The 27,859-nt window shown below is 43.4% G+C and overlaps 1 protein-coding gene across 1 annotated transcript in view; it reads right to left on the reverse strand.

The window, feature by feature from the left end:
* LOC124805709 (leucine-rich repeat-containing protein 24-like) overlaps positions 1-27,859 on the reverse strand; it is a 677,046-nt gene that overhangs the window by 22,764 nt on the left and 626,423 nt on the right. Inside the window, exon 7 of the mRNA XM_047266278.1 lies at positions 26,049-26,246. Coding sequence (XP_047122234.1) covers positions 26,049-26,246 — 198 coding nt within the window. The remainder of the gene's footprint in view (positions 1-26,048; positions 26,247-27,859) is intronic.

Raw genomic sequence — 27,859 nt, forward strand, 5'->3', positions numbered from 1 at the left:
CGACCGATTGTTCCGTATCCAAGTCTACCAAATTTTGGCAATTGTTGCCTTCACTCATTTTAATAATTTTCAATATAACTGCCAAATCTCAAATATAATTAGGATTACTCCCACTACTTATTCTCGCTGACGTAACGGCCTGTACGTAACCAGTACTTTGTTACGAGATTTGCAACATACAAAATTCGTGTCCAGAACAACCTCAAATCCGAAGATTGTCCTGTCACCAGGTCGCCACGTGTAACCTCCCCCCTCACTTATCGACCTTAATGACAGTGAAAAATTAAACCGCGTGTACCTAATGGAAATTTGGGAAAAGCAATCGTCACCGAAGTTAATCTATCGGTAAAGAGGGAGGAAAGGGTTACATCTAAATGAAAGGAAAAATGCAAATGAAACTGGTGGAAATTAATTTTGAAAAGGGGTAAAGTAAATAAAGAAAGTAAATGCGCGGCCGTTACGTTAACAATTAACTAGCGGTAATTAGATATTTGAGATTTGGGGGAAATCACGGTCGCCAGTCCTAAGGACAATTACTATAGTAACTGAAAAAGAAAGGTTATTACACATATAATTAACACTAGAAGCGTGGCAACTGAAGGTTGACACGTGTAGTGTGAAAACAGAAAGTTTGTCAGAAGTAATAAGTTTCGCTACACTCTGACTTAATTTAGCAAAAGAATTAATAAAACCGGAAAATCGAAAGTTAATTTAGTGACTGAAGTTAATAGTGAGCTTTCTTTCTGAAGCACATCGAAATTCAGTAAAATACGGTTAGTCTTGGACTACCTCAACAATCATTTCAAAAGCAACTTGACTCTACGCAATTTAGAAACAAGAGATTTAACTTTGAACTTGAATTAAATGATTCTGAACTATTAACAATAGTAAAATTTAGTACGTACCAAGCTGAGCTGCAGTCACAGGTAAGCTAAGATATGCTAACAATACTCGCACTCTAAATTTGTGCTCGTGTAACCTAAATATTGTAGCCAGCTACTGAACTTTGAAATTAAAGCAGTGAAATCTAATTATATTATTTTAATGCTGGCGTTTGAATTTCAACGACACTCGGGTTCATTTCGGAAAAGGAAGGGACCCTGCTTGGCAATGCAATTGGGACAATGAGCAACAAAGGTTCATGCTAAGTTGCTGTAATTTTGCGAGGCAAATGGAACAATTTGAAAAGCTGAGGTCTGCCATACAGTTCTGAAACTTTACGTGCTTTTAGTCTTCCTTGTTGGTTGATTGAAGGTTTGAAGCCGTCGATCGAGGAGGTGGCGACAGTCACTCATTGTCGGCCGTCGCTGTTGCAGAAGCTGGATGTTGGCGCGCCTTCTTCTCGACACGGTCACCAGGCGAAACGGGCTCTTGATGTGCGCCAGCTAATGCTTCCCGTCCGCGACACCATGTCAGAAACTATCATCGCGAGTCGAGCGCAATTACATGCTGCCAAACCCCGAAAGCGCGGCAACTCGCGGGAGCGTCACACAACACACCTGCTCCACTCGCTACTCCAGCCAGACTCCTACTGCTCTGCCCGCGCTCCACGCGGCAGAGTTAACACTACCAAAGATCCTACACACTTTGATTCTTCACACGACCTATCGATGTAATCGTTCGATAGCAGTTTTCCCTAGGCAAGACCCAGCGTAAAAATACAAATAATATTTACGAAACAAACCAATTATACATCGACATAAGTGCATAAATATATATATATCCAAACAGTAAAGCAATTACAATATATAAAGAGACAGAAATGTCATATCTTGAGGTAACAAAACAAGGAAAAAATAATAGTACAATAGATGGAAATAGGAGGATATGCATTTCCGGCGTTACAAACTCCATACTGAGCCACTCCCAAAGACTGTCGTGCCCTACCTGAATATGCGAAGCCGCCAGTGTTAATGGAGCTCCTACAACTCTACATAGCAGCGTGGATAACGTCAGTTAGCCGCCAAAATAGTGCAAACGGTCACCGGCTGCGAGTCAGCCAGGTATCGTTTCGACAGCACCGTATCCTGGTGGGAAAATGCGAAGCAGCCATGTGGCTCTCCATATGCAGTCTGCGTGCATTGTGCCGTAGCAACGTTTCCCGTAAAAGTTAGATATTAACTAAAGTTTATCTCCTAGAATGTGCTCTCCTACTCAACCCACTTCACCCCTTACACGTTGTGATATTTGTCTTTTAATCGTGACATGTATTTGGGAAAAACAAAATAAAATGCAAAAGGTGATTACGTGAAACAGATAGGCAATGTAGTGATACTAGTCTCTAACTCTCAGTGGACGAGATATTCTCAGAGTTACTAGCATAATGTCAGGATGATTATTTTCTTGGGTCAATAGGAAGAAGGAGACGGAAAATTGTGAAATATATAGGCCATTCACTCCAGCATTTAACGGTACTAGAATGATTACTGCGACAAAATTTACTAGAATGCAAACATAAGACAGCTGAGAATAATTCTGAGCTCCGCATTCTTCATGGAAAGAAAAATAAACAGAATCGAACACCTTTATTGGTGGAGAGGAGTATTTTAGGACAGTGGCTTGTGCAGTGTAAAGAAATTGAAGAAAGAAAAAGTAGAAGTAGGTGGAATGTCCAAATCTATAATATGTCATCAAAAGTATATAGACACCTGGCTGAAAATGACTTGCAAGTTCGTGGCGGCCTCCATCGGTAACGCTGAAATTCAGTATGGTGTGAGCCCACCCTTAGCCTAGATGTCAGCTTCAACTCTCGCAGGCATACGTTCAGTCAGGTGCTGGAAGGTTCCTTGGGGAATGGCAGCCCATTATTCACGGAGTGTAGCAGTGGAAAGAGGTATCGACGTTGGTCGGTGAGACTTGGCACGAAGTCGGCTTTCCAAACATCCCAAAGAGTTCCTATACGATTCAGGTCAAGAATGTGTCCAGGTCAGTCCATTACAGGGATGTTACTGTCGTGTAATCTCTCCACCACAGTCCGTGCATTATGAACAGGTGCCCGATCGTGTTGAAAGATGCAATCACCATCCCCTAATTGCTTTTCAATCGTGGGAAGCTAGAAGGTGCTTAAAACATCAATGTGGATCTGTGCTATGATAGTGCCATGCAAAACAACAAGGGGTGCCAAGCCCCTCCATGAAAAACATGACCACATCATAACATCACCGCCTCCGAAATTTACTGTTGGCACTACACACGCTGGCAGGTGACGTTCACCGGGCATTCGCCATACCCATAACCTGCTACATTCTGTACCGTGATTCGTCACTCCACACGAGATTTTTCCACTGTTCAGTCGTCCAATGTTTACGCTCCTTACACCAAGCGAGGCGTCATTTGGCATTTACCAGCGTGATGTGTGGCTTATGAGCAGCCACTCGACCATGAAAACCAAGTTTTCTCATCTTACGCCTAACTGTCGTAGTACTTGCAGCGGATACTGATGCAGTTAGGAATTCCTGTGTGATGGTCTGGACAGACGTCTGCCTATTACACATTACGGCCCTCTTCAACTGTCGGCGGCCTCTGTCAGTGAACAGACGAGGTCGGCCTGTACGCTTTTGAGCTGCACGTGTCCCTTCACGTTCCCACTTCAGTATCACATCGGAAGAAGTGGACCTTGGGATGTTTAGGAGTGTGAAAATCTCGCGTATAAACGTATGATACATGTGACACCCAATCACCTGACCACGCCGGCCGCGGTGGTCTAGCGGTTCTAGGCGCGCAGTCCGGAACCGCGCTACTGCTACGGTCGCAGGTTCGAATCCTGCCTCGGGCATGGATGTGTGTGATGTCCTTAGGTTAGTTAGGTTTAAGTAGTTCTAAGTTCTAGGGGACTGATGACCACAGATGTTAAGTCCCATAGTGCTCAGAACCATTTGAACCATTTGAACCTGACCACGTTCGAAGTCTGTGAGTTCCGCGGAGCGCCCCATCCTGCTTTCTCAAGATATCTGATGACTACTGCGGTCGCTGATATGTAGTACCTGGCAGTAGGAGGCAACCCGATGTACCTAATATAAAAAACGTATGTTTTGGGGGGTGTCCGTATACTTTTGATCGCATAGTGTAATTCGAGATGACAGAGTGATAGAATGAGGTACAACGTCTACGGGAAAGCCATTGCCAGACTAATCGCCAAGGTGTTATTATGTTTATTAAAGCATCTACGATTAGTTAGTTTGGCACTCCAAGAAAAAATTTTATGCGATGAGTACATTAATTTATGTATTACATATTGTGAGGATCTTCTGTATGGCGTGAATATGTATACGAAAATATTAAGATAGCACAGGAAGAGAACAGTCGAATGGCAGATAACTTATAACATAACTAAAAAATATACATCTTAAGAGAAACTGAATTTTGTATCTGAACCCAATGGAATAAAAGTCATTTTACTTCATGGAGCAAAAGATTATAATTATTAAACATGAAGAAAACAAAAGTTTTCCCTAGAGTAGCTGTGTACATAAGATATGGCTTAAGACCAATTCTTTTCTTGAAAATAAGATCACATAGTAAGAGAGAATACGTAACATGTAGTTCCTGCGAAAATTGCTCTAATAGGACCCATCACATTCAGACCACTATCTCTCTTAGTCAATTCTACTTCACAGCAATCAAATGGTACTGCAGCTCGTTTCTGCACTGGTATGGAGAAACGTTTTTCAAAGCAACGTACTTGTCCAGAAGACGCCAGGCAAGATTAGGCAAGATTTCCTGTGCACGTCTGCAACTTGCGGATATGATCAGGGCTTCACGAGCAAAATTAATTGACTCTCAGAGAGTACCCGTCACCATTATAGTACCAGTATCGCACGAGATTTACATAAGAAACATGTCGGACCGGTCAAGGACCACTACCTTATCCTCAACTGTCCCAATTGTTAAGAGAAATGTCACTCCACACACGTATAGAGCAGCATTCTGCAATATCAAAGGAACTTACACATATGTACTTTCCATGGCCACTATCAAGTTGAATAGAATAACTTTTGCTATCAGTACGCTTCGTTATGAAAAATTAAAAATAACAAGGATTTCTTCAGTGAATTTTTTTTCGTGTTTATTAAATAACACTTTACATTTCGGACCCTATTGGTCCATCATCAAATGCAGATTGTCTTATTAGATGATTTACTTCTGGTCTTCAGTGAGGAAGGTATGTTTCTGCTATCAAAACGTTAGATGTTAGTTTTTGTATATCGTGAATCAATTGTGAAAGTGCACTGAAGCGCTAAAGAAACTGGTATACGCATGCGTATTAAAATGCTGAGATATGTAAACAGCCAGAATACGATACTGCTGTCGGCAACGCCTATATAGGACAACAAGTGTCTGGTGTAATTGTTTGATCGCTTACTGCTGCTACAATGGCAGGTTATCAATATTCAAGTGAGTTTGAACGTGGTATTATAGTTGGGGCAAGAGCGATGGACATGGCGTCCCCGAGGTAGAGATGAAGTGGGGAATTTCCCGTATGATCATATCACGAGTGTAAAGTGAATATCAGAAATCCGATAAAATATCAAATCTCCGACATCACTGCGGCCGAAATAAGATTCTGCAGGTACGGGACCAATGACGACTGAAGATAATCGTTCAACGTTACAGAAGTGCCGCCCCTCTGCATATTGCTGCCGATTTCAATGCTGGGCTACCTTCAAGTGCCAGCGTGTGAACCATTCAACGAAACATCATCGAAATAAGCATTCAGAGGGGAAGGTCCACTCGTGTACCATTGATCAGTGCACGACACACAGTATTATTCCTCGCCTGGGCCCGTCAACACTGACATTGGACTGTTGATGACTGGAAATATGTTGACATGTGGAATAATTGGGTCTATTGCCGGAAGTTTGTGTCGCTCTGGCACAATATTTCGGTCACGTAACTCGTTGCGTTCTTCAGGTGCTACCTGAGACTGCCGTATTGGGGGATCTTGTCCAGTATTTATGCCCAGAGGGCGCTGGGTGCTCTCTCTGCCGTCCGCGTCCGCCTGGCGCTGCTTGTAATGTTGTCTCTTCCCCCAGTGCTCCCTTGGACGTCCGCGCCCGACTAGGTCTCCATCTGTGGCAGCTCTATGAGGCCTGTCCTTTGTCCGGCGCTCCGTTCGTGGTCCGCGCCCGCCTGGAGCTGCTCCTGAGGTTTTGGCCCTTTCATGGTGCTCCGGGCCTGTCCTTTGTCCGGCGCTCCGTTCATGGTCCGCGCCCGCCTGGAGCTGCTCCTGAGGTTTTGGCCCTTCCATGGTGCTCCCACAGACGTCCGCGCCTGCCTCGTCCACCATCTGCAGTTGTGGCAGCTGTATGAGGCTCGTCTCGCGACGGGCGCTCCGTTCGCGGTTCGCGCCCACTTTTCGTTGCTCCTGAGGTTTTGGTACTTTCCTGGTGCTCCGATGGGCGTCCGCGCCCGGCTCGTCCATCATCTGAGGTCGTGGCGGCTGTCAGAGGCCCGTCCCGCGTCGGGAGTTGCGTTCGCGGTCCGCACCCTCCTGGCGCTACTCCTGTGGTGTTACTACTTCTTGAGCAGTTTCTTGGTTTCTTTCGTTGGGCCCTGATAAGCTCCAGAGCCAGACTCCACGCCGAGCTGAGCTGGTAACCGCTGTCTCGGTTTATTAGGTGACCTTGGTCTCCATGGCCTCCTTTATGACACTGTCCCATAATCTTGTCGTGTGTGTCACAATTTTGGTGTTGTTGTAGTCCATTGAGTGACCGAGCTCCAGACAGTGCTCTGCTGTGGCAGATTTGGTTGCCTGTCCGAGTCTGGTGTGCCTCTGGTGTTTGCACCTGATGTCCACCGTCCTGGTTGTCTGGTCAATGTATGAATTTCCACACTGGCAAAGGTTGTTGTAAATGCTTGGTTTATGTAGCCCCAGGTCGTCCTTCACACTCCCTAACATTGTCCCAATTTTGGAGGGTGGGCAGATGATACTCTTTATATCATATTGTGAAAGAATTCTGCTGATCTTTGCAGAAATAGGTTCCGGAATATGGCAGGTATGCCACCTTCTTGGCCTCCTCTGGCTCAACGTCTATACCCTGTGGTTGCCTGGTAGCACAAAGTGCCCTTTGGATGTCTGCGGAGGAGTATCCATTTCTGCTGAACACCAGCTGTAGATGTTCTATCTCCGTGGCCTGACATTCTGTATGTGACAGAACCCAAGCCCTGTGAACTAATGATTTCATGACTCCATTCTTCTGTGCCGTGTGGTGACAGCTACTGGCTTGAAGGTAGAAGTCAGTGTGGGTTGGCTAACGATACACACTGTGCGCCAGAGTGCCATCTGCCTTCCTCTTGACCAGGACATCCAAGAATGGGAACTGTCCATCCTTCTCTAGCTCCATAGTAAATATTATACTTTGGTGGTGTGACTTTAGATGTTCCAAAAAGTCTTCTAGCTTCTCCCTGTCACAGGGCCAAATGAGAAAAGTTTCATCGACGTACCTAAGAATGCACTTGGGTTGGTAAGTTGCTGATGCAAGTGCCTCCTCTTCATACCTTTCCATGAAAAGGTTGGCTATCACTGGTGAGAAAGGGCTGCCCATTGCCACTCCTTCTGTTTGCTCATAAAATTGACCCCCATAAAGAAAAATTGTTGAGGTCAGTACATGCTTGAACAGGTCAAGCAGGGCACCATCGAACTTCTCTCTCCTTGCGGACCTTGGGGAGTCCAAAGTGTCTGGGTGGTACAGGTGCTTTGGGATGAAGCTTCTTGATGAACTGTTCAGGTAGACCTGTCTCCTTCAGCATCTTCTGGGTCTTCTTGTCCGCATTGCCAGTGGCGTCGCCATCTAGTGGTTTGTAAGCAGTGTCTTCCAGAAGTTGTTGCACCTTCCTATCATACTCCAACTTATTTAAGATGACCGTGGAGTTAACCTTATCAGCTGGCAGAACTACAACGCTGTCATCCTCCCATAGCTGCATTAGTGGCACCCTCTCCTCATTCGAGATGTTGGATTTTGGGGGCTTCGTCCTGGTGAGTGCTTTGCAGGTCTCCCTGCGGATCTCTTCTGACACATGGGAAGGTAGTGTGTTGACGACTTGCTCAACTGATTGATGAAGGCTGCAACAGGTATGCTTCTGGGAGTCACTGCAAAATTGAGGCCCTTGCTAAATGCTTTTGAGGTGGCCTCATTGAGCTGCTTGTCACTCAGGTTGACCACTGTCCGTGTGTCCCCATCCTGTTGTACCTTCTTGTTAAGGCCCTCAAACTTGGCGTGTTGACATACTGTTGATTCCATCATGGTGCATTCAGCCAAGGACCAGAAGGCACCATCATCATGGTCCGCATCTTCTCGGGTGAGGGTAGCTGCTATGGAAAGGTGGAGATAGAGTAAATCCCTGGACGTGATATCTAGGCGGTGGCACCAGTCATGCACTCTTTCTTTTACCAGTGCGAGGGTAGCTCGGTGTTTGATTCTGTTCGCCGTTCTGGTGTTAATATGATGCTTGAACCTGGCGAAGACAGGAACTACATCCCCCTCTCGGCATCTCAGAAGGAAACTGAGAGAACTCAGTATCCTCCCCTTCCTCTGTCGAAGCTTATCCAGTTTCTTGATATTAAGGTACATCTCCTCCTTGTAGAGTCTTCTGATGTAACTCTTCAGGCTTTCCCACCGAGATCTACTGCCGGATGTTTGTGTCGCTCTGCCACAATATTTCGGCCACGAAACTCGTTGCCTTCTTCAGGTGCTACCTGAGACTGCCGCATTGGAGGATCTTGTCCAGTATTTACTGTGCCAGAGCGACACACACATCCGGCAGTAGACCCAATTATTCCACATGTCAAGATCTCGCCGGAAAAGCCAGGAAATATGCTGTCTGGTCGGACGAGTCACCTTTCAAATTGTATCGAGTGGATGGACGTGTACGGTTATGGAGACCACCTCACGAATATATGGATCCTGCATGTCAACAGGGGGCTGTCCAAGCTGATGGACGCTCTATAATGGTGTGGGTCATGTGCAGCTGGAGTGATATGGGTCCCCTGATACGTACAGATACGACTGTGACAAGTGAAACATACGTAAGCATCCTGTCTGATAACCTGCTGCCATTCATGTTCATTGTGCAATCCGAGGGACTTGGGTAATTCCAGGAGGACAATGCGACACACCACACGTCCAGAATTGCTACAGAGTGGCTCCAGGAGCACTCTTCTGAGTTTAAATACTTCCTCTGGCCACCAAATTTCCCACCCAAATACATTGTTGAGTATATGTGGCATGCCTTGCGAAGTGCTGTTCAGAAGAGATCTCCACCCTCTCGTACTCTTACTGATTTATGGTCAGCCTTATAGGATTCATGGAGTCATTTAACTCCAGCACTACTTAAACATTGGTTGAGTCCATGCCACGTCGTGTTGCGGCACTTCTGCGTGGTCGCAAGGGCCCTGCATGATATTAGGCAGGTGTACCAGTATATTTTCCTCTTCAGTGCATAATGATAAACGGTAACGAATAGCATAAATTTCGATAAATCATAGCGAATGACGCGGTGCAGTGTTTAGAACAGTGAACTGGCATTCGGGAGAACGACGGTTCAAACCCCCATCCAACCATACATATTTAGTTTTTCCATGATTTCCTTAAATCGTGCGCGACCGATTACCTTCCCCATCGTTTCGTATTCCGTGATTGTGTTCCATCCCTAATGATCGCGCTATAGATGGGATGTTACATACTTAATCTTCCTTCCGTCATCGATTCAAGGAAAATAGCGCTCACCATAAAGAGAAGGAATTATCCTGCGGTTTTGTAAATGTCCAGACGTAGATCTAAGAAGCAAGTCTCTTGACTGATATTTGTTATCTGTATCGATTGAATGATTACACATCAATCTGCATATAGAGGAAGGTTTCTCGTGGACCGATGGAGTATGATCTCACGCAACACAGAAAATTGCTATCCCCATTTTTAGACGTGATTCAGCAAAAAGCGAAGTGTACGGAGGTCAATGATACTGAAGTGTTTCTTGTCCTAGTGCCTGTGAACGCCCCGTTATGTCCTAGCTACCAGCTAAAGTTTATTTTTGGTTGGAACACAACATTTAGCTTAGTGTCTCTGCAAAGGACTGGTCGTTATCACATCTCGTGAAATTCATTACCAGAACAAAAATTAATACGCCCTTTTAGAGGTTTCCAATTCACTCAAGATGTATTGTTGCAAGAGTGTGTATAGCGTACATGACTGATTACATTTACAGATCAATAGCTCAGGCAGTTCTGAGTCACCAGGTATCATGACCGCCCGGTTGGTCGTGCGGTCTAACGCATGGCTTTCCGGGCAGGAAGGAGCGCCTGGTCCCCGGCACGAATCCGCTCGGCGGATTTGTGTCGAGGTACGGTGGTGAACCGGCCAGTCTGTGGATGGTTTTTAGGCAGTTTTCCATCTGCCTCGGCGAATGTGGCCTGGTTCCCCTCATTCCTCCTCAGTTACACTATGTCGGCGATTGCTGCGCGAACAAGTTCTCCACATACGCGTACACCACCATTACTCTACCACGCAAACATAGGGATTGCACTCGTCTGGTGTGAGACGTTCCCTGGGGGGGTCTACCCGGGGCTGAACCGCACAATAACCCTGTGTCCGGTGTGGAGCGGCGGAGGGGTGAAGTGGACTGCGGTAGTCGTCGTGGGGTTGTGGACCACTGCGGCTGCGGCGTGGACGGATCCTCTCCGTCGTTTCTAGGTCCCCGGTTAAGATACAATACAAATACCAGGTATCGACCTATGTTGAGACACCCATGTTAGTACGTGATGTAGCCTCCACGGGCAGCAATGCTGGTGCTGACTCTGGCATCCAGTCTATCGTACAAATGTCGCATACTGCGCAGGGATACGTTACGGCATGCCTGTCGACCTGTTCACATAGCTCTGTAAAAGACGTTGGCTGACCAGTCATACGAGTCACTTCTCTTTCCATCAAATGCTCTAATGGATACAAGACTGGAGATCATGCTGGTCGGGGAAGTTGCTATACGTCTTCAGAGCACATTGAATTTCTCGGGCAGTGTTGTGGGCGACCATTATCCTGTTGGGACAACACATCACCCTCCTGCTGTAAGAACGGCAGCAGAATGGATCTAACAATATTCTGCATGTACCAATTGCTGGTTAGCGTCCACTCCAGGAACATTAAAGGTGAACTAGGGTTATAGCTTATCGGACCCCACACCATTAAGCCTGGGATGGGACTAGTGTGTCTTGCACGAATGCAGCGACAGCGCTCATGAGGCATGTGTCGTACGCGCAAACGACCATCATTTGCGTTCAGGCAGAGTCTGCTTTCATCGCTGAAGATCACGGCACGTCATTCCACCTTCCAATGACCCTCCGTCGGCATCAGTCGAGCTGTGCATGTCGATACTGTGGAGTGAGTGGAAGACAGAGGTGTGCGTGCCCGTACTCCCACTGCTATCAACCAGTTCGCAACAGTTCGTGTTGTCACGTCTGGGCCTACAAGCCCTCTTGTCGGTGCAGCGGTAGCTGCACGATCTGCCACTGCTGCCCTTACAATACGACGATCCTGGCAGGCGTCTGTGCTGCGTGGAAGTCCAGAACATCGTCTACGGGTTGAGAATGCTTCACTGATACCAGCATCGTGGCACAACTGACGCATCAGGTCCAACTTGGGTGGCATTGTCCGAAAGGACAATCCCGCCACTCACAAGGACGTAATCAGACCCCTGTCAAACCGAATCAGTTGACTGTAGGGAGCAGGAATGTGTCTCCGTGGCATGGTTCCCTGCTTACTTTACACGTTTGCACGACACTAAGCCTCCAGCCTGTGAGCATTTCCTATTAAAGGGTAGACATGTTAGACAGCCGGCCGGAGTGGCCGAGTGGTTCTAGGCGCTTCATTCTGGAACCGTGCGATAGCTAAGGTAGCATGTTCGAATGCTGCCTCGGGGGTGGATGTGTGTGATGTCTTTAGGTTAGATATGTTTAAGTAGTTCTAAGTTTTAGGGGGCTGATGACCTCAGATATTAAGTCCCATAGTGCTAAGAGCCTTTTGAACACGGTGGGCGCTCTGGTGGCTGTGCCCCCACGCTATCTGTTCGTGGACGACGTTGAAACCATCATCACTACATCTACTATCCCCCAGGTCGCATATGCCGATATCTGATCAAAATCGACGTTGTCTCTCCAATACTGCAAATTTTTTCCGGCAGTGTATGTAGTAACCATCTCACAAGTATAATTTACAGTATTGTTCTGGTAACAGCATCTGTCGAGCTCATATGGTTAAACATTAGCAGGAACTAGTTTGTGTGTGCGTGTGTGTCTATTTGCTATTAGTCTTATTGCTGGTACGTAGTTTTTGGCATCTGAGCACACTATCGGACCTTGAATTTTCGCAGAACTGTGTTCCTTTATTGAGTCAAATTACTGGTACCTACGTTACGGACCAGGCAAAAATCCTTTGATACGTGATAATTTAATGCTCCGTGCTTAATAAAGCTTTAAAATTAAACCTTCCGCACTGAAATACATAAATAATCACGAAATATTAACAACAAAGGCAGTCAAAGCTACGTCACTGTTACCAGCCCTGACAAAGCGTTAATTTACGGCCTTCGAAAATAATATTTCATCGTTGCAAACAGGTATTTAACTCAACGACCCAAAACGCTCTCATACACACAAAGACTTACAGTGAAATACATAGCATGCTTTTAAGATCACAAAACACATGCGAGTAAACAACCTCCTGTCAACCGGACGAATGCAGACTAACCCAAGCGGACGTAATAACGTAAACAAAATACGGCAACCAAATTATTACCCTGAGAGACACAGGAAAATATTTAACGAAAACACACAGCAGTATCGTACGCAAAATCGACCCATTCATATGCATAAACTACGCTGCCTTGACTATTTAGATATTAGAGCAGTAAAATTCGCGGTAGATATTATGACACAGTGACTAAAGGGTGTATTAAACGCAGATACCGCAAACATATGGAAAACAGGACTAAAAATAAACAAATACAACTAATGAATATAGCGGCTCAAATTCAAAATTAGTTTTTTCAGCATTAGATTGATGAGAACCAGTCTAAAAATCGAAATAATACCAGAATTATTGTAGTTCAGACTATTACCTAAGCACGGAGAGGTCGGGTGAACACGAATGATAGATACAGGATATATGAATGTTTGCTTGCTTATCGAGTGCTCTCATCGACGCACTTAAGTACGGTAAAAGGCAAGGTAGGGAACTCCTCCTGTGAGAGAAAGATCGTAGTGCAGAAATTACAATCAATATCTCTTGCAGCCATGAGGAAAACGAATGTAGAGAAAATATAAAACGACAAATACTGATGAATGTATGTAAAACAATACCAATAGAGGGGTTTTGTAGCCTTTCTGTGTGACAAATTGTGAAGTGGCTATTAGGAAGTCACTTTAGCAGCTATGGCTCTGCCACGAAAGACTATTACACGTTAGATGCCGCTTTCCACAGAGCGTAAGATATCGGTGACAATAATGGCTCCACTTTCCTGAACAATAACCGAAACGCGCACGTGCCGCCTCTCAGGGCTCAAAAATTTTTTACCCGGTAATGGAGTGGTATCTTAGAACTGGAGAAACATTATGAGCTTGAACTCAGTCAAAAACCCTAAACAACAAAATTTAGAAGTATCGTGTATTAAAAACAACTGCTAATGTTGGGGCAAGAGTTACCAGTCATAATGCCCTAATCACAGGTTGCGAGTAAGTCACACAACTGTCAGAAATGGTTGCTTCCTCCTCTCCGCATTATTGCAGATACGGTAAAATACAGTAATATCCATAGCTAATCTGAAAATTTGTGTATGTGACCAATACATCCATAAACCGTATATAATGCGGAACTGAACAGTACATGTCACTAGATACGTACCTGCCTATGTAGAAGGAGACGGGAAATACTGTGTTACTAACAGAGGATCAGTAAAAGCAGTAAGGGGACCAAAGAAAAAGAGTACAGTAAGACGATACGGAAGGATGTAAGTTGCAGTGCTAATTCGGAGATGATGTGGCTTGCACAGGATAGAGTAGCGTGGAGAGCTGCATCAAACCAGTGTCCGACTGAAGACAACAACAAGTATTTCGAAATGATATTAAGAGCGGGTGCATATGACCTCAGCTGTTCTGCCTCCTAGAGTCCCACCAAGTTCCAACATATAAAAATCCGGATATAATTTTGGAATAAGACTCAACATAAAAGCAGGGAATGGAAGGTTAACATTTACTGGCAAAGATGTCACATATACGATGCACGTATAATTAATTCCGACAACAGTTAAGTGCAGATTTACTCTTCTTTTTTATTATTTTGTAAGTCTTCAGACTGGCTGAATACTGCCCTCCCCCACGTTTCAGAGAAGTAGCTTTTTTTGCTGTTCGTTTTCAGCTTAAATTATTTTTATCAGGCTTAGCTTGTGTTGCAGCACTAGTACAAATGTTAGCATATCACAACCATTTATTTGCATGATTATGCAATTATTCGAAAGTAGCAAATCTTGTACTTGCTCGAAGGTCGTTATTTAATGCCTCTATTACGGCTGTTACGCCTGTGAGCTTTAGTTCCATGTGGATTTCTTTGCAAAATCTGTTACACTTTTCCACTCTGTCGAACGCATTGTATTCGTTCGAACGCAATTTCATCAGGAATTTTGCTCGCTCACTTTCCTGTAATTGAAACGAAACAAACTGCAGAACAAGCCTCGTGTAGCAATCTTGTTTACGCTTCAACAGTGTACGAGCGTCATTCTAATTTTTTTTCACGTGATTTCCGACAGGTTTGATGGACCTGCTACGAACTTCTCTCCTGTGTAAACAAACGTACTCAGTTATTTGTTGAATCTCTAATCTCTGTCTTCCCCTACAGTTTCTACCGTCTATAGCTTCCTCGAGTAAAATGCAAGCTATTCCCTGACGCCGTAACACACGTGATAACATCCTGTCCCTTCTTGCTGAGAATATTTTACATTCGTTATTATTAATCTTATATCGTTGACTTTTCGCCAGATTTGATGTACTGTACAAAGCTCTTCTGTACACTGCTACAGTTTGTTTACTTTAGGGGTAAGCAATAAAGTATTCATCAAAATCAAAGTGGTTGAGGTAAGCTACATTTAAAAGAATCGATAAGTTGTTGGCCTCGATTAAGTATCTCATAACTTCCCTCATTTTCGGTGGGAATAATTTAGACGTTATGGAACCTCCTTGTCCGATTCCACATTCAAATTTTCAATTTTTCACTGTCCTGATGAAATTTAGTGGAAATTGTAATACTGACAATAATATTCTTCAGCATAGTATCCTAAGATTTGTTGACCCCTCTTCCTGATTCCGGGACAGTTCATTATTCACTCAAACTGAGTAAAAAAATTTGTCAGTTCATTATTCACTCAAACTGAGTCAAAAAATTTGTCAAAAGCTATGAATTTTAGTCACGCAGGGTAGTTAATATGCATTGCTCTCTTCTATATCTTCATTCAAGATTTGCAAATACAGGTTGACATATGGGAAACTGACGCTTTTAGATTGGATAATACACCGCTGTCAGTGGTGAGAGAGACAGAGGAGACATGAGGCATTCACTTTAGGACCGTCTGCCATTACAGTAGTAATAAAAGACCAGTGACCGTTCCCCGTGATCGAGTACGAAACCTTTCTCCTGGGATACATCGTTGCCGTTTTAATCGCACATCTCCGAGACATATACGATCATGGTGTGTATTCAGCTTTCACATTAAAAGAAACCTTTACTAAAAATGAGCCGCTAGGTTTTGATAAAAAGGCTAGGACAACGGAAAACATCGCCCTTGTGAGAGATGCAATGTGTAGGCGTCCGAGACCATTCGTACGTAAACACGAACACCGCCTAAGGATGAGCAGTGAAACCGCGAGAAAAAATTTCATATACATCTACATGACATCATACTTCGCAAGCCACCATGAAGGGCTCAGCAGAGGGTACGTTTTGCTGCAACTAGTCATTTCCTTTCGTGTTACACTCGCAAATGGAGAGAAGGAAAAGCGACTGCCTGTAGATGACTGTTTGGTTTCTGTTCTTTCGGGCACGTCTGCATGCTTTCGTACCAGTCCAGATTTATTTCATCTTGTCTTCGCCGTCCTTACAGGAGATTTATTTTGCCAGAAATTCCAGTGAAATATCCCATTATTGTTTCGCAGAAAGGAAGTTCTCTTCATTCCAGGGATTCACACTTGATATCAATGAGTATTTATATATTATTCGCGTGCTGATTGAACCTACCCGTGACCAATACAGCGGAACACCTCTAATTTTCTTCCACGTCTTCCTTTAAACTGGTGGCGATCACAAATACTACAGCAATACTCAAGAAATGAGTCGCAAACTTTCCTCTACCGAGGTGTGATTTATAGATAGCTACACCTATCTACAATTCTCCCATTAAACCGAAGTCGACCAATCGACTTCCTTAAAATCAAACTTAATGTACATTTCATGTATCTTTGCAACGTTACATTAAGATATTTAATCTGCATTACTGTGTCAAGCAGCTCAGCATTAATACTGTGAGCGAACATTACAATATTACTTCTCTGCGCATCTCCAACAACTCCCATTTTCCCATTCTTACAGCAAGCTTCTATTCTTCGCACGAATTGTGAATTCTGTCCAAGTCTTCAATTATCATGCAGTCATTCAACGACAACTCTTTCCCATACAACACATCATTATCAGCGAACATTTACAGACTGCTGCTCCCCTATCCGTGAGATGTTTTGTGTAAATACAGAAGAAGAACGGTCCTGCCACACAGCCCTGGGCCCTTACATCGATACCCTTGCCTGTGATGTACACCCGACGTCCAGGAAACGTACTGTGTTCTGTTACTTAAAAAGTCTTCCAGCCGCTCATATGTCTGAGGACTTATTCCGCGTGGTCGATCTTTCACCAACAGACTGCAGCGTGGTGCTTTGTCAAATGCATTCCGGAAATCTAGGAATATAGACTCAGCCTCTTGCCTTTCGTTCAGGGTACGCAGGATATCGTGTGAGATAAGGGCAATCTGAGCATTGCACGAATGTTGCGTCCTACGTACGTGCCTATTTGTATATAGAAGCTATTCTGTCACACTGAATTTTCTGTGGGTCTGTATACCGTAATCTCCCTTCCTGTCTTCATTCCTTCCTTCCTTCTTTGATTCTTTCCTTCCTCCTTCTTAAAGGAAATATATTATATACGATCTAAGAGATCATCAGAGAGTCAACCAGAGTTCATCCCAGAGTGCCCCAGAGAGCATCCCAGAGTGCCCCAGAGAGCTAAAACACCAAGAAGAATCGCTTCTCGGCTTTTGGCAAGATCAATGTATAGTAGTGTATAATATATAAACAAATAAACCCACCCATCTCCCCAGGAGTCGGAACTCCTGCAGACGATATAATCATTATGACTAATTAAATAGGCTGCATTGCTGTGAGAAAACATACCGCTTTCAGATGTTTGGATTTAAAATTCCTTCCGTATAAAATCCTGGTGATTCAGCAGATTAAAGATAGGGACTTCCAACTACAAACAGACTTCGCTGTGCGCATTCAGTTGATGTGTGCACGCGATTCGAGTGCAAGAGTGTTTATGAGCGATGGGGCACATTTTCACTTAAATTGATCTGTTAAAAAGATCGGCTCTGGGATTCTGAAGATCACTGCGTAGTTCACCACCTTCACACGCCACGTGTGACTGTGAGGTTTGCTGCTAACTGCTGCTGGAATACGGAAGCGTTAATGTTTCGAGGAGATCAACGTAACCAGTGACAGCAAAGCTCGAACGTTAATTACACATGATGAACACGTACTACGGGTTCACAGCTTTGGAGACGACAAGTAAACACGAGCAGCATTTTTTTCCGACTGGATGAAGTAACATTGCACAAGTCAGAAGCATTCCCGTTGTGGGGAACATTTTCTTTGAACGGTTCATATCGTGTTCCGGTGAAGTGCCCCGGCCACCAAGATCACCAGATTTATCCACATGTGATAACTAACTGTGGGGGTGTTTCAAAAAGCATACTTACATTAACAATCGTCAAAGTTTAACAGAGTTGAAAGCTGCCATCAGAGACAAATTCGGTTGATTGAAAAATAATACCTATTGGTGGAACTTATGAGTAACCTCAGACAGAGAGTTGAAAGCTGTATTCAAGAAATGACGCCACTTGGATAACACAGCTTTTAGCATATAATTATGTAAATCAAATGGAGCTCATTTTGAATAAATTAAAATTTTTATCTTAAAAATTAATGTACTACCGTTCATTTGAAAACTGTGTAACATAAGAAATTTATGTCCGTTTGCGTTTACTTAGCGTGTTGTTTACATATGAACAAGCAGCGTTCAGTAAGTTAAAAAATGGCTCTGAGCACTATGGGACTTAACTACTGAGGTCATCAGTCCCCTAGAACTTAGAACTACTTAAACCTAACTAACCTAAGGACATCACACACATCCATGCCCGAGGCAGGATTCGAACCTGCGACCGTAGCGGTCACGCGGTTCCAAACTGACGCGCTTAGAACCGCACGGCCACACCGGCCGGCGTTCAGTAAGTAATGCAACACTTTTTTTTCTGAGAGCAGATTGGTTTTACTCAAGATTCCAGTACACTATAACATTCCTCACTCTTTTGACCCGGGAGGTCCTGGATGCCCGCGTGGTACCACTGTATTGGCCGACGTCGGGGCCAACGCCTTGCTCCATCAATAACCTCCACATCACCCACGTACTGCTTCTCGCGGAGTGCTCCTTCATTGGGTCAATGGTGGTCCGAAGGTGCGAGATCCGAGCTGTAGGGTTGATGAGGAGGAACGGTCCAGTGAAGTTTTCTGAGCTCCTCTCGGTCGCGCAGACTTGTGTGAACCCTTGCGTTGTCACGGATGAGAAGAAATTCGTTTGCATTTTTGTGGCATCGAACACGTTGAAGTCATTTCTTCAATTTTCTGACGGAAGCACAATACATTTCTGAGTTGATCGTTGCACAATTAGGGGGTATATTAAACAGAATAGCCCATGTTTCACCATCTCTGACGATGTTCACACAAAATCGTCCCGATCTGCAGCGTAGCGCGGAGGAAATTCCGCACAGATGGTCCCCCGTTGCTCTTCATGTTTAGGCGGTGAGGAAACCAACGAGCACACAAGTTTCAGTACCCCAACTGGTGCACGAATGTGTCAGCACTACGAACAGAGTCGTCCAGTTGAGCAGCGAGTTGTCTGATTGTTATTCGTCGATCACCGCGAATGATAGTGTCCACACTTTCCAGTTTTGCAGGAGTTACAGCTGTGTGCGATTATCGGCACGCCGGACATCGGACAGGTACGCGAGACGTTGTTGCGACGATGACAGTCACCTCGCCCGACAACTCTCAGTGCTTTTGTTGACTGCCATGTCTCCGCAGGCATTCTGCAAGTGCCTGTGAATATCTATGATACTCTGGTTGTCCGCCAGCTCTCTCCTGGATACTGACCTCCGTTTCGAAGGCTACGCATGGCCCACCACATATTGGAACTTCATGAAACTATCATTTTATTATTGGGAGTACTTTCCATATTGCTATAAAACTGACAAGAAACAGCAGAAATTTTATTCTGTACATTGTCTGTATTCGAGAACATTACTGACTGTAGGATACGTAATGTAAGCTGCAAACGGATCAAATGTGTATTTAATGTAACGGGATCGCCCAGTAGAGCACATTAATAACATCTGTAGGACTTTGTTTAAGTGGGAGTTCCAAGACAAACCGTTACATTCAGTTCTGTTGTGGACAACAGAAGAGAAACGATTAATTATTACGACCCCGGAAGCAGTAGAGTGATACTGCGAACAAAATTGTGAGGACCATCCTCAGGTTTTACTTGTAACGTAAGACTGAATAGCCGTGGACATCGTGCAGATATAAACTGAAAGTGGACATGTTCACCTTGTGTACATACATATGGTGTCGTCTGTATTTCGAACTTAAAATTTCTACCCCATAACTTCTTTTTGCTACAAAATCTGAAGCATCACTGGAAGAACACAGTAGGCGTCCTTATAGTGTAGAACGTTAAAACTAGAATTCCATTCTTCATTAATCACAAAATAACGAGAAGAGATTCGCCATTGTGGTCGGCTGCCATCTTTTATAGTCCGCGCGACTGCTACGGTCGCAGGTTCGAATCCTGCCTCGGGCATGGATGTGTGTGATGTCCTTAGGTTGGTTAGGTTTAGGTAGTTCTGAGTTCTAGGGGACTGATGACCACAGATGTTAAGTCCCATAGTGCTCACAACCATTTGAACAATTTTATAGTCCGGGGCATAGAACGGTGTCGTGACTCCCAACACACACACACACACACACACACACACACACACACACACACACAGCATGAAGGTACGTCTTTGAACCTTCACTACAAATCTGAAGAGAGGAGTAACTAACTATACCTACTGTAAAACCGACATCGATTTTGGTAGAATTGAAAGGCGCTACTGGGACACACTTGTATGTGGCACAACAGTAAGATTAGAATATTGATAAATTACAATGAAACTAGTATACTATAAAAGATGAATGTCTCTGATAGGCTCGATAATACGGATCGCCGTCTGCGCGACCGCAGAGCCAAAGATACTGCTTTATTGGAGTAAGAGAGCGCTTGGCGCACAGTTGTAGGTAACTGTGTGTGAGGAAAAGACGATGGGGTTGGCAGTTTTTGTGGTGTGCTGTTTGAAGTCACCAATAGTTAGTTTAATTTAGGTACGTCAATATTGTTGAAAATGGAGCAGAAGTCTTCATGTAAGCAAGGTGAAGATTCAAATACCTATGACTTCTGTTTTTGCCAGCGCGTTAGTATAGATGAGTTGGTTGATAATTTGTAATTGTTGAGTAACCTCAGAATGTACGTAAACGGTTGTGAGAAAAAGACATATTCTCTTTCGCCGCGCTCGACCTGACGCCGATAATTGCACTCTCTGCATATGGTGCTCGAAAATGGTTTTTGATACTACGACTGAACTGTTACAACACGGAAAAGCCAATTCGACGTGTCTTGGCGACTTGCTAAATTTGTGAAGAAGCTGAATCTTCTACAATATCTCACATTGCCCCTCTAAACCATTATACCTATGAAATTAAGACATATGACAGCTTTTGATCTATTTGGGCCCATTCCATGAACTAATGAAGGTTTCTGTTATACTCGAATTTTTGTTGCTGTGGAACTAACCTCACTCCGTTACGAAAAGCCACTGCTACAACTGTTTCTAATGCTTTTACTAAAAAATTTTTGCCTCATGTTGCACATATTCAGAGAGTAATCTCCAACAATCGACAGCAATGTCGATCAGTAAGATGGAAACGCACATTGCAAGCTAGAAACATTACATCCATTTTTATTTCCAGATAGCATGCTCCTTCCAACCCATCAAAGCGCTTCATGAAAGAGATTTGAAAACTTAGTCGTATCTACTGTCACAAAAAACGTATTGTTTGGGACGAGCACATTTCAGATTTTCAGGAGCTCATCAATTAAATACCAAACGACTCCACCAAGCCTTCCCCGCATCTTGGTTCAAAATGGCTCTGAGCACTATGATACTTAACATCTGTGTTCATCAGTCCCCTAGAACTTAGAACTACTTAAACATAACTAACCTAAGGACGTCACACACATCCATGCCCGAGGCAGGATTCGAACCTGCGACCGTAGTGGTCACGCGGTTCCAGACTGAAGCGCCTAAAACCGCACGGCCACACCGGACGGCCCCCGCATCTTGTGTTGAAAAATATGGATCCAGTTAATAAATTTCGTGAAATTGATCAGTTTCCTACTACAAGAAGATTACGTCACCATGAAGTTATAGACATGGCACTTGACAATATAAAGCGTGCAGCACAGCTCGGCAAACGGCAACAACAACCGGTGAGTAACCTTCAGGAACTTCGCATACGACAAAAAGTATTGACACGTACTCACTACCAATCCAATAGAGGAGAGCGTCGTTGCCGTAAATTTGAACTTTTATATTCTGGACCTTTTAGAATATGTAATATTCCTCATCAAAGTGTGGTTCACACTGAAACTTTACGAACGAGAAAATCGCGAGCCAATCATCACATCAGCAACGTGAAGTATTTTATAGAATAAATTATACTTTGGTTCATTTCACGTAGATAGATAGAATTCTTGATGATGACATACCGGTACCATAACTCCTTATTTTTTGGCCGTTCAATATTGTATAAATTTTTTTGCTATTTTTCAGTACATTTGCCAAATTTTTTACAGATGTGCGTATTTATATTGCCAGCTTTTATATATGCTAATTCTGATTTACATATGACTGTATATAATAACATGACGCAACCCAGATCTTTTTACCTGCCGCATTTCCTACGCTTATTAAAATTCTGTTAGTACCCGGTTTTCACGTTTTCTTGATTATTCAGCATCTCATTAGGGGGCGACGTGCCCTGTAGGGAGAATCTTCCAGATCCCTTGTCTTACCATAAGCTTTGGCCTTGTACATTTTTCTGTTTTCATACGCATCTGCGTGAAAACAACTGAAAGAGACACCATTTATTTTGACATGTATCCAGCGGATCACATGCCTTGGGTGGTCTGAGCGCTGCAAACTGTAACTAAAACCATTTTCATAATAAGTATCTGTGTACTTTTGTATATTGCCTCTCTATATCTAATGTTCATTTATTTCTGATGCTATTTTGTCTTTACTGGTACGATGTAATGTGCCATTTTTTGATGCTACGCCACTCCACTTTGCCAGTAATGCACACCTTAGCCAAGGTAGTATTACTACTGAGACTTATGCTAATGTCTGATGAATTATCAGTACAATTTTTGTAAGGTTAGTCACTCTTTGCACTTTATAATGTTATCCTGTACGATTTATGCCCAGTCTTGTTCTCAGTTTTGCTATATTTCTCTTGTACTTGATGATGTCACTAGTTTACTTGCTTCACCTATTTGGATTTACGAAATCAATGTACACTGTAACTCATGTCCATAACATGTACTACATTTTACAGAACCAATGCACCAAAGTCCCATTGTATTCAAACGAGACATTATGCTCATAAATAGAAGCACGTGAAAGTGCAGGAAATGAAGTACATAGAGCATGACATAAACAACTTATATGGAATACGAAACACCATTGGCCCTAATCACACTGTTTACTGGCATACCTTTTATAAACAATTTCATGTTAGTGTACTTGGTAAATTAGGCAGATAGCCTATAAAAATTTAGGATTAAAGATTTTTTTTTAAATTTTGTGTTGGATGTAAGAGTATTGTTAAATTATTTATTTAGTGTTCATGCCCTGAACTGTACCAATTTTTTGAGTAATGATGGCATGTTGATGTTTAATGAGTGTTACGACATAAGCTACACTCCAATAATGAGAACTGTATTGCTATTGATGATTTTTCTATAAAGGTATTCTATGACGTTAATATATATTTTGTGTATACTGTGTCCTTTCTAGGAAAATCTATCTAGCCTTGTGACACATAATAGGAGGTTTTCGTAGGAGACTGTAATAGAAGCTTTACACCGAAAAACATTTTTTTTCATCATTCCTTTAAGATTGCTTAAGATACTGCCTTCTTATGTTAGCATGCATGACTACCCTTTTTTTTTGTTTCCAGGTTAGTAATCAAATTTACAGGTCCCATTATTTCTGCTGTTCACCCTCATCTTTGTATATTTATCTCGTGATTTCTTGGAATATGTTACCTTTATCAAGTAAATGAGGTATATTGATCTTAGCACTCCTGTCTTTATACTTGCATATACTACAATCACATTTTTTCTTTGCATTGGCCATAGCAGTTCTTGACTCAGACGAATAACGATTGACTGTTAATTATTTTCTTTACAGACCAAGTGCACTGCCCTTGTCGATCATTCCCATATCCTTCCCTGAAGGTATGCGCACTGTTAGTGATATAGGTCATTTAATAGATAGTTTTATGAATCCCTGAGGTTGCTATACGACCCATAAATAATGTGTCTTTACTCACATGGTACCACAATTTGATTCTATGATTCTATTTGTCTAATAAGTATTCATATAGGCCCTACAGAGCTGTACTTTTATATAATATTGCTATTTATGCACTTTATTTCACTCGAGTTACGTATTCTTATTATGAACTATTCATAGGCCTCTGAGTGCCATATAAAGTTATAGGTAAATGATGTTTTATGATACTTTCTCAGCTTTGATGTTTATGCTACGTAAAACTACGCCACCTTGAGCCACAAACATGTTTCCTGTCACCTTTTAGTTATTAAGGTCAGCATTTATTTCGTTTAAAAAGAGGCCACTGTCAGCCTCAGAGAAGAATTTTGTCACTTTTTAGTTATTAAGGCCAGCTATTACTTCATGTAAAACTGGGGCACTAGGAGCCCAAATCATTTTATAGCTACTAAGATCAGCATTTATGTATGTAGAAATGCCTCTTGGCGCCTCTGACTGACTTCTTTCTATTCAATTGTTTTAATTATTAAGATTTGCACGTATTCTGAGTACAAGGCCACCTGGAGCCGTTCAATTAGTGATTGTCCTGTTACGTTTCTTATGTAATTATAGCACAATAATGCATATACAAGGCCATTGTGAGACACTGTGTAATGTTATGAACCAGTGATGTTCTCTGTAATGTTTGGTTATTTTATGTGTAATTCGCAGCCACATGCCACAATTATTGATGTTCTCTTATTCAGATTTCAATTTACCTTTTGCCTATTCATTCTGGTGATAAGCACTGTTGCTTCATCCAGTCTGTAATTTCAATAGGATACTTTACCTTCTCTCCTCAGATAAATTAATGTTGACTTAGGTAGAAATGCTCTTGTTCCACTACCTTACCTTTGCTACTTCTTTGTACTTTCCATTATCCAGTCTCCTACTTCTGTTCATGGTCTTCATACTTCAACCTAAATGACTATGTATGTTGTTTCGATCTCAGAAGAATCTCTACTATGAAGAGCAGTGATGATGATGGTCCTCACGTTACTGATATTGTGGTAATCGCCCATTACGGTTATTGGCAATCTGTTGCCAAGTACCTCTTGCATCTCTGCACATGACTGAGTAAAATAATACACAGTTCAGATGTATTGGCACATTGAATGCAATCGACATTAGTCACTACTAAGTTGTTGAAGCTGCACAGCACAGAAAGAAATGAACTTCATGATGCAATCACTTTAACATGCTCATAGGCTTCAGCCATGACTCTTCCTCTACCTTGCCCAATACTATAACATTTGTTAACATCACGACATCGCCTGCAACGCCGCTCCTGGGCTCGTGACCACATCGGTTGGACCCTAGGCGACTGGAGAACCGTAGCCTGGTCGGATGACTCCTTATTTCAGTCGGTAAGAGCTGATGACAGGGTTCGAGTGTGGCACAAACCACACGAAGCCATGGATCCAAGTCGTCAGCAAGACTCTGTGCAATCTGGTGGTGCCTCCATAATGACGAGTGCTGTGTTTATGAAATGAACTAGGTTCTGGTTAAGTTCAGCTGCTTTGAGAACATTTTCAGCCTTTCATGGACTTCGTATTCTCAAATAACGATTCGACAAGTCACCGGGCCACAACTTTGGCTACTGGTTTGAAGAACGTTCTGAACAATTCGAGAAAATGATCTGATCATCCAGACTGCGTTACATGAATCGCATTGAACGTTCATGGGACATAATCGTGAGGTCAGTTTGTGCGCAAAATCCTGCACTGGCTACACTTTCGTAACTACGGACGGCTACAGCGACAACATTGCTCTATATGTCTGCAGGGGACTTGCAGGAGTTATTGAGTCCATGCCACGTTAAGCCTCTGCATTATGCCAGGTAAAAGGAGGCTCAACACGATATTAAGAGAGATAACCCATCATTTTGTCACTTGAGTGGAATGTTTATTACTTCAATACAGAGAAAGTAAAATTCGGGAAAATAGAGGCTTAAAGCGATGGGTAGCGTGGCTTACCGAGACGGAGATGAAGATGTTGCCGAAGGCGCCGGCGGGCAGCACGCTGGTGGAAAACTCTGCGGGCGGCGGCGGGAAGACTGAGAGCGCCCCCGGGTAGGCGCCGCCCCCAGCCGCCCCCGCGCACGCCCCCGGCTCGCCTGCCCCCGGCAGGCTGGGGTGGCTCTCGATGGTGATGTGCACCGGCGGCGGCACCGCCTCCATGCCGGCGCACGCCACCTGCTGTAATCGGGCACCGCACGTGTAACTCACACTAATGTACCCAACTAACGATGTGTTGATTGTTGCACCGTGTTACCGTTGTCGACGGACCACTGAACGTATTATGGATGGGTCACCTAAAGAATATTTCTAATACCATACTCAGATATAGTAAAAAATATATTTTCAATATATATTTATTATTATAAGCACGTAAGTCATATACATTCTCTTTTAACGCAATATTTGAAAAATAATGACATGTGGTATCGGCCCAATCAATGGCACTAGTTTCCTTCGTTATGCCACGGGCAGTTCCCATCAGTGGGCAGTAGCTGGTAAATACTAAACACATGTGACAATGTAGTCAATGTCTTTTTCTATTTTTAAGAATTTTTTGGCATCGGAAGCCGAAAAAATTGTATTTGGGATCATGGAGGATAAAAGTAGAAATATAGTCTGGGAAAATACAAAAATTGAAACAAAACCATTTGACTGATTACCGAAACACTTACAAACTGTTAGGAAACATTTAATAAAAAACCATTACTTAAATTCTTTCATTGTCGCCTATTTAGTCCAAATTCGAGGTAGCTAATTAAAGATAACTCGCACTGCTTCGCTTAACGGCACCTAGTCGCCGAGCACAGAACGTAACTTTATATTGTGAATATGACTAAACAGTGTGAACTGGTCGTACTCTCCAACGATGGATGCAGAAATTTTATCACTCTATTACCATATCGATAAGACGTTTCAGTTATTAATACTAGTTATTTACAAGAATATAGCGCAATTTTTTTTTCACTGTTGCTTTGTGTCCTCTTGGACATCTCACCCCTAAGATGACGAATCTTCGGCAGCATGAGATACGCTTTATGTCCGCTTACAGGCGCCTATTGTCAGCATCCGCAGAGAAATCGAGCCGGCCCATCTTCGGCGACTGCCCACCGACAGCATCTATAAACTAAACCATGTCCTTCTCAGAGGAACCATCCCGCAATCGGTTTAGCGATTATGGTTAACAACGTTACATCTTAAGAGTAACTGACTTGGATCTGAACCGCCATCATTCTAATACCTATCCAGTCTCTTTACCACTGCGTCTCGGCGATTGGTTCACGGACAAAAAAGTGGTTCAAATGGCTCTGAGCACTATGGGACTTAACAGCTGTGGTCATCAGTCCCCTAGAACTTAGAACTACTTAAACCTAACTAACCTAAGGACATCACACACATCCTTGCCCGAGGCAGGATTCGAACCTGCGACCGTAGCAGTCGCACTGTTCCGGATTGCGCGCCTAGCACCGCGAGACCACCGCCGCCGGCGGTTCACGGACAGGAAGTGAAAAACGTAACTCGTCATAAACACTGAATCAGTAGTTTGGATTAAGTGAGAAAAATCTCCATAAAATCCCATTTAGGAATAACATCTGACACTGTTGATGGTGATCGATCCGTCAGGTGAGGTGGCGCCTCAGTGATGTTCCTAATTAATGGCCGCTTCCTTAAGGAATATTTTCCCTACCCCTTTCATTCCCAATCTTATTCATAGTGACACAGTACAAACAGGTATTCATCACAATCTTTCTCACAAAACTCAGCGATTT

This window comes from Schistocerca piceifrons, chromosome 7 (assembly GCF_021461385.2).
Source record: "Schistocerca piceifrons isolate TAMUIC-IGC-003096 chromosome 7, iqSchPice1.1, whole genome shotgun sequence".
NCBI lineage: Eukaryota > Metazoa > Arthropoda > Insecta > Orthoptera > Acrididae > Schistocerca > Schistocerca piceifrons.